We start from the raw sequence: 8,568 nt of genomic DNA, 5'->3' as shown, positions 1-8,568 counted from the left end.
GATTCTGGCCCTGAAAGGAAGAAACCGCTCTCGATGCCTGTGATGAGACTACAGGAATGGTGGGCAACAAGGTGCTTCGGAAACATCAGCCCTGCAGACAGATCCAAGCTGGCTTCTCAGAGGGAGGAGTTAGCTGGGACCTGGCAGCGATCCATTGGGCACAGGAACAGCTCAGGCCAGACAGGTTCTGACCTGTTCCACTCATCTGAGCCAAGCTATGTGTATGAAGAGGTGCTTTGGAGGAGACAGGTCAGGAATAAGATCAGCTGTTGAACAACGCCAGTGTTCTAGTGCAAAATCTGCATTTTTATTAAAGACATATTTTGGAAGGCCCATTCAAAAATACATTGTGCTCAGTAAAAATTAACCATTTCCATGCTTATAATTAAGGTTACCACAGGATTTTTTTTTTCTCTTTTAGAATATTTACAGCAACAATAGAAATTGTACAGAAGTTAAGAATGGAATACATGCTCAAAAAAAATTTGGTAAGGTGTACCAACAACATGATACAAAGGGTTGTATACAAACACTTTACAAATGGTTTATTAACTTGCATGAAGTCATCCTTAAATATTCAACACATTTTAAAATCAATTGGTATTCCAGGATTAAAAAGGTTAACACCACAATATATCCCTTCCACAACAGAAAGCACAGTAGATTTAAAAGTTTGTGCGCTTTAGATTTCTAGTAGCTGTTAAAAAACATCAGGGAATCTTATACATAAATTTAGAAGTTTTGGAAGCTGCCTCCTCAGCCTGCTAATTTTGGAATAGTCTGTACTGGCAGATTGTGGGGAAAAAAAAAAAAAAAAAAAGATTTCCCTAAACTTAATTCTTCCTTCTTTCTCTCAAATGACACAAATTTAAAATTCAGCATTTCACAGTGGAGATCTAAGCAGTCCTGGAAGTCATTATCACATTTAACCAGATTTTAAAATGCCTGCATAGAATTTCCAACCAAATTATGGTTTCATATGTTTTCATATAGTTTCATTGTTCCATATAAACCAAATATAATGTTACTCCTTTCAATTAGTCAGATCCTTCAGTAGTACGAGTCTAAGATGTGCACTAGTAAAAAAAAAAAAAAAAAAAAAAGGAAGGTCAAGACAGTTACCTATGCTTAAAGTTTTGCCTTGTAACTAAACAGTTAAATGCTGACATCCACCAACAGTTAAAAGCTCTGCTGTTGGATTTACATGTTAAGAGTTTACACCAAGAGGTTCATATCCTATAGGAAAGTTGAATAGTGGCTTCCATCTTGTACTATGAATATGCTGTAATGTTGCTAATGGAAAGCTCTACAACATGAAAAGCTACTTCACAACACATTTCTATGCCTGTACAATTAAGATGCCACCTTGCATTTCTCAGAAGGGATCCAGAGAAGCTGCCCTGTGAAAACAGAGACCTGGTGGAAGGAAAAGCCTGGCAGGCAGCGTGTTCTGGTGGGGGCACAATGAGGTAAGGTATCTCACCCAGATGAAATGGAAAATTAAAATGAAGAAAATCCTGAGCAAGTCTAAGGATAGCTGTTTAAGTAAAACAGCAAACAGGGTGGAGTAGTAGATAAGGCCTCTAACTCCCTGAAAATCTGCACTAGAGAAACAACAAAGAACAAGGCAACTGCAATATTTGAGAACCACAAAGGGAAGGGCAAGGGAAGACTGCAGAGCAGTGCAAAGGATGGCACTGGGATTCTAGAGGGAGAGCTCAGATGGCTTGGAGGTTTCAGAAGTATTTTAGATGAAGGCCCATCAATATTTTATTACTTGATTGCTAACAGTACCTAGAGGAAGAATCTTTTTAGATGTCTCTTCAAAAGCTGGAGTCAATAAAAAGCTCAGAACAAACAAAACCCAGCCTTGACCACATTCTGCAAGAGAGAGGAGGTAGACTGCCTTGCAGAGAAGACAAGAGATGTGTAGTCACTCTTAGGCTAAGAGACAAATTCCTTGTTCAGACTCTTGGGCCGTGTGTTAAGAGTCACTTTTGCCCAGCTGCATATTTCGAGTTATGTTCTAAAAGAGCCTGAGAAGCAATCTGATTTGGTGGAATGAAAGCATCCAAACGTTGTGGGGCTGGTCCTCTCACACCTCTCATGCACCTTCCACTTAGTGTGTGTCACAAGACAGTGTTTTTGCATCAAACAATTGGCTGCACACAAGGTCACAAATTTGCATCCAAGTAGAACTCAGAGCAAGTAAAACTGAGACCTAATACATTAGTTACTTATGCTGTCTCACACAGGAGCTGTTAAGAGTCTGCCAACAGAACAGATGACCTAACACAGTTTTTCTTTTAAAATTGAAAGAGCATCTCCTATAAAATTTGTTTTGCTTAATTTCCATGAAATTTCCTTCATGATTGCAAAATGAGAAATCTTCTGTTTCAGTACAACATCTGAACCAAGTGATGTGCACAAGCCTTCACTTGCCTGATGAGCCTGAGCATTGATGCTGCTGTTTGATCTGTTTGAAAAAGGTGCCAACATCTAGAACTTCCAAGCTGTGTTAAATTAAAAGGGTTTACTCAAATCACACCCCTTTTAACAAAGGCCAGAAGTTAAATGGCTTTTCTCCTCATTCACTACAAATCCAGTTAATGAATGGTTAATATCATGACACCATTGGAAAGAACCGTGTAGGGAAAGGCACCTGTTCTTAAATAGTGTCCTGATTTGAAGGTCATTTAAAAATAGTTACACAGGGCACATCACCATTCCGACCATCTTCTGTGGCACTCCTATTTCAAATGGTGGGCCTACTTACATGAACAACAGCCTAGATGCATGGTTTGTGACAGTACCCCATTGCCAAATGTATTATGTATGCTAGCTGGAATGGAAAAAATATTCTCTGCCACCCCACAATTTGCAGTATATTATATATGGCTATCCTTTTCCTACTCTTTGTGTGACTGGGATGCAAATGTTCTCCCAGTTCTACTCTGACAGCGTTCAAAACGTACAGAATTGATTGCATGGAGGTATTTTTGAAGCATGTCTCACCATCAGATCATTATAAGACAACAAAAAAATGAAACATGAGTGAAAACCCCAATACTTCCAGAGCACGGCTCCTCTCGAAAGAGGCTGGGTTTTGCCTTAGCTACCTAAATCACAACAGTGCTTTCAGAGCTGTATCATCTGTGTTCCCATTCTTAAAGGGAGGTCTACAGCACTGAATTATTGAGAACACAGGAGTCTACTCAGCTAACAGCTAGAGCAGCTTCTGAAGAAAAAAAAGGTTGGTATGTAGCTTTTTAGACAAGTAAGATTCATCTGTTAAGAGACCAAACTGCAAAGATAAGGAATGACTAAAAGCCTACCACAGGCCACTGCTTCTTGAAGAGTCACTCCAGCCTTGCTCCCAGAAACAAGTTGGTGTGGCAGAGAGAAAGGTAACATCCCAAAAGACAACCTGAGGGTGTCTCACACATCTGGAGGTTTGAAGCCTGTTTTAATGTTGATCTAAAAGAACAAGTATTGGCAAACAGAGTAGTGTTTGGGGAATATTTTAGGAAGAAGAGACCAAATCTGGGATCACTGACTTCCTGCCAAGAACTCTGCCCAGTGCTCTGTCCTGGTGACCTCTCAGAGGAGCAATGAAGCTTGGACAGCAATAAATGGAGCAAAAAGCATTAAAGAGCTCTGAGGGACTGTTCTCTGTGGTCAGGTATGTTGAAAATAGATGTTGTTCTAGGTCAATACATTTACATGGCAGTTTAAAAGGACAGCTGAGACACAAATAAAATTTCAGTTAAGATGAGTTTAAGGTGCTTCGTTTTCAATTAAAAAGAGCTCAAGAGTTATAGCAAAAACAGACAAGTTTAGGCAGCTTGAGTTCTGCAAAATTACTATAATTTCTGAAACTTAGCTTCTTTTCTATTCACATCATTAATGATGCCATAAGGCAAAACAGATTGCCAAAGAATAAAATGTAGTTCATCTAAGCTTCTTTATACTAAGTAAATCTATAGAGCATGTAGCACAAGACTCACAGACAAGTGAAAAGGAAAGCTCACACTTACAAAATAGTTTGCTCTATAATTCTCTTCCCTTTATTAAGCCAGCAAATCTCAGTCACTATAATAAGATTCCTTTGAAAGCCCCGACAAAATTACATTAGCAATATTCTAAATATTGGGAAGTTAGACCAAGTTAAAAATACACAATTCATCCCAGCACCAGCTGGCCAAGCTGCTGGAATTTCTTTCCAACAGAAGAAAGAAAATACTACATACATTCAACACAATTTTGTATTCAACCGAAATCTACTATGGTTTGTTGAACTGGAGAAGAAAATGCAGTATGAAGTAGAAACAGCTTTCTGTAACTATGGGCCACCAAATACTTGAACATTCCTTGGGTCACCTTTGAAGATTTGCTAACTACTTTAAACAGCTATATGTACAGTCAGAGATTATCCTGATTTAACTTCATAGGTATTGAGAAAAAAATCCTTTGGAAACATTTTTCCTTGCTAGAAATAAGAGCAGCCACATACAGCCCAGTATCATCATCCCCAGCATAAAGCTCTTGCCAACAAGCTACAAATCTTGCCGAGGCAAAAGGATACATATCCACAAAGAGCAGAAGAGTCTACTGTGACCACTTGCTGGGAAACAGAATCATCAAGCTTGGAAGAGACCTTCAGGATCATTGACCAACTGTCAACCCAGCACCACCATAATCACCCCTAAATCGTATTCCAATGTGCCACATCCAGACACCTCTGGAACACTTCCATAGCCAGTGATACCTTCCCTGGTCAACTTATTCCAATGCCTAATCACTCTTTCAGTGATTTTCTTTATTTTCTAATATCTAATTTGAACCTCTCCTGGCACAACAGAAGGCCATTTCCTCTCAACCTTTCACTTGAGACATAGGAGAAGAGGCTGACCCTCACCTGGCTACCAACTGCTTTTGGGTCATTGTAGGGAGTGATGAGGTCCCCCCCCAGCCTCCTCTTCTCCACACTAAACAACCCCAGTTCTATTGCCCTAAAAGAGACATTCAAACCACACTGCTTAGAGCCCCACTCTCTCTTAGACAGTGCTTTTGTGAGGGATTTCAGTGGCATCAGCCCATTTCAAAGCAGGGCTAACCTAGCAGTGACCAAGCAGTGAATCTAAAAGAGATTGCTAAAGTATGTTGCTAAAATCCAGCAGTGATGACTAGTAAATATCACAATGTCTTTCCTGGATGCCCACTGAACTTAGAAAAAACCTGAATACCCTTTCATGTCTACTGTATTTTTGTATGCTATATATATGATATATCAATACAGTATATATCATATATAGAGAGATATCATATACCATATATATCTATAGAAAAATCACATGCACATTTTTTTGCAGGCAATGGACAAAGAAAGAATTCTTATTTTGTAATTTTTCAAATTTACTAGACTGACGTTTAGCCCTGGACAAACCCGACATGACATCCTTCCATACTGTTCTTTCTGACAGGTTTTTACAGTAGTGGTGCCGAATTTGCTGTTGTTAGAACTTTGGTATGACTCAAGAGGTACTGAACACCATGTCCAGTTTTGCATTGTAATCCAAGTAGAAAGTTCAGCTCTTACTGTCTGGCTTCGTCTGTTAACTACATCTATGGCTAAATCATCAAATTTACATTCAGGTTAATCTCTTTTGGAAAAGACAATGTATTTGCAAGTATAAGTGTCTTACAACGACAGCATCTAGAAAACCAACTGTGCTGCAGAGTAATGAGGGAGTTGAACTAATGTGTTTAAAAAAGGAAAGTTTGTATTGTTCTGACACTACAGGCCTGGTTCTCCTCTTATTGCACAAAGTTTAGACTGGCATAACTCTTTTGACTCCTACTGGCTAACTTTTAAGTTAACCAGTAGCAACAGAGGAATCAGGGTGTGTATTTGCTACACTTGACATTCACCAATGTAAAGGCAGTTTTAACTGTGTTGTACAGGAGACTGGAACCCAAGATCTAGTATTTTGCTGAGACTGGTAACTGAACTGGTTAAGGGATTATTTGGATAGTAAGACCGAAGGAGAAATTAGGCTGCATGGCAACCTTCTCCTTCAATATCCAAACATCAGATTTGTAGATTTAAATACATCCTGAAGTATAATAAAAAGTGCAAGAGTAGTTTAAATTTTAATACAGTGTTTATCTTATTAATTAATAGATTGCTAAACAAGATGTAAAATACACATATGCATAAAAGCTTATACCATGATCTGCAGTGCCATGCTATGCGTAAGTGTCGAAGTTTGCATTTCACTTGCAATTCATGCTATGTTTCTTTGGTTTTCACCCCTGCTATTAAGTGGAAGAGCACCTGCTTTCGCTTGTAGTCACGGGGCACTTTATTTCTTTAGAGGAAATAAAAATTTGGTTCTGGGGCTCTGTGCTCTGGATGCAGATGCAGAAATCCCATTAATATTACTAGGAAAGCTAAGGACACAGGGGAGAACATACCACATTTAGATTACTGTACAGTTCTGCAGTCTCTTACATTTAGCCAATACTTCCAACAAAATAGCCCATAATAAAGCTTGGAATTGAATGTTATCTTTTGTTTGTTACTAATAATGCCTACAATTCTGGGCTCTCATAGCCAAGCAAGATTCATACTGTTACAGTCACGTTTATATCCACATTCAACTTCCTTTTATTAGAAGTATAATACTGCACTTTATATCACAAATGTATAAAAAATATGGCAGATAGTGTCATAACAATACTTTTCTTTTAAATGAATATATTTAAAAAACAGACAGTTATTTTCCATTTATATATATATTTATATATAGAATAAAATACTCCTGATGCAATATATAAATGTTACTGTTAGTTTTTTATAGAAACTACTGTAGCTGTCGCACTGCTTCACAATGTTTCAAACAGCTCAAAATAACTTTACATTATAACATAAAAGATATGATTATAACAGTACGATATTAGGTCATCATAAATAAATATTACAAATCCTATCAAATATGGAAATTTAAAAAACAAATTTAAGACATACAATTTAACTTTAAACCCTTAAGAGGGATACACTTTTATCACATAAACCCCACTGTTTTAACTAGGCAGCAAAAAATGTAGTAAGGGCATAGGTCTAGACATGAATGTTTTCACCCTTATAAGTGCCAATACATACCAGAAGTCTCCCAGCTTTCAGACAGAGATGTGCACTAAGCTGGAATGTAAATGAGAGAAAATGGCAATGCATTTTCTCCCTGACCTGCACACTCTGTCTGGCATCCAGCGACATTTCTGATGACTGGTTATTCGTAGTTCAACTTGTTTTACTGTATAATCCCTGACTCTCTCCGTGGTGCCAAACAGCATAGCTCCACATGTACATATTGCACACCTTTATAAAGCTGAAAATGCAGTCTTACCATCACCAGAACCACCACCACTCCCCTATGCTGATCTCCACCCGAACTGGCCTATTCTCTGGAGTGCAATTACAAGGCTGTCTCTTTTAAGTCATTCAGGTTCGGCATTCGCGACCGGTTTGTCCGGGCGTACGTGTGCCCGTTCTGTCCGCTCTTGGAAGGCAGCTGGTCAGAGTAGGGAGGCCCATCACTCACGCTCCTGTTCACGGGGGAGACGTGCCAGGTGGGTTCCAGCTGGCTCGGGATCTGCAGCGTCGGCCTGCTTTTGGGCTGAGCCTCCTGCCGCACGTTGCTGCTGCCGCTGCTGGAGCTCTGACTCATGGGGTGAATCCGCACTTCAGAGAAAGAAGCTTTGGCTGGCTGACTCGGTAGGGGCTGGAAGCGGGGCTCAGCAGGGACAGGATGGTTCGAAGAGAGGTGTAAGAGCTTTCGAAGAGATTTTAATGGCTGGCTCTGAAAGACACGCAGAAAAGCACTTGACCTTCTGCTCTCCATCATATCAGAATTCTTGTAACAAGACTGTCATAACCTAAACTGAACATCTTGAACTTCACAGGACTTTTTATTTGTATTCATTTGGTATATTTCATTACAAGCTATAACTACACACCGGAGAAAATGTCTTCTCATCGCAGTTCAATCTACTAGCTACCTGACAAGGTGGAACCTTTTCTACATCAGAAAAAAATTGCTCCCATCAATTATTTCATCCTTGTTTCCTTTAAAAATGCAGGCATAGACAATTGCATTAGCTGACCATCTGTCACTTCTCTAGCTATTAACTTTAGAACCTTAGCCCCATTTTGTGAGGCCCAGCTTATCAGAAATACGAAGTTCTTAAAAATTTTGTGAACATCAACTAGGGGTTAGTGAGAGTCTTGAGTAATCATCTCACTGAAACAAGGTCTGGCAGCACTCTGCAGTTACCATATTTTGCTTACTGACAACTGGGAGATAAGCAGCTCTGGTCTCTCACAGCTTCTTTAACTGGTGAGCAGGTTGAAGGAAAATGGAGATACAGAGTTACTGAACATGGGTATCAGGAGCCTGGGGAAGCCTGAGTACACAAATCGGTATGAAAACAGCCTCGCTAAATTCCACAGCTCAGAGAGCAACTTGTTTCGTCAAATGCTGCAGCTGCAACAAATTCTCTTTTCCA

The 8,568-nt window shown here is 39.4% G+C and overlaps 1 protein-coding gene across 2 annotated transcripts in view; it reads right to left on the bottom strand.

Annotated features, from left to right (window-relative positions):
* Positions 1-285: 285 nt before the first annotated feature.
* Positions 286-8,568, bottom strand: part of CDKL5 (cyclin dependent kinase like 5) — a 129,150-nt gene continuing 120,867 nt past the window's right edge. For both annotated transcript variants that reach the window (XM_027903597.1, XM_027903598.1), the window contains one exon: positions 286-7,862. In XM_027903597.1, coding sequence (XP_027759398.1) covers positions 7,479-7,862 — 384 coding nt within the window. In that variant the 3' untranslated portion in view covers positions 286-7,478. The remainder of the gene's footprint in view (positions 7,863-8,568) is intronic.

Source organism: Empidonax traillii, unplaced genomic scaffold, assembly GCF_003031625.1.
Source record: "Empidonax traillii isolate 1590-97213 ecotype Southwest subspecies unplaced genomic scaffold, ASM303162v1 scaffold985:size400688, whole genome shotgun sequence".
NCBI classification, from domain to species: Eukaryota; Metazoa; Chordata; class Aves; order Passeriformes; family Tyrannidae; genus Empidonax; species Empidonax traillii.
The sequence above is the reverse complement of the archived record's forward strand: the minus strand, read 5'-3'. Positions and strand labels throughout refer to the sequence as shown.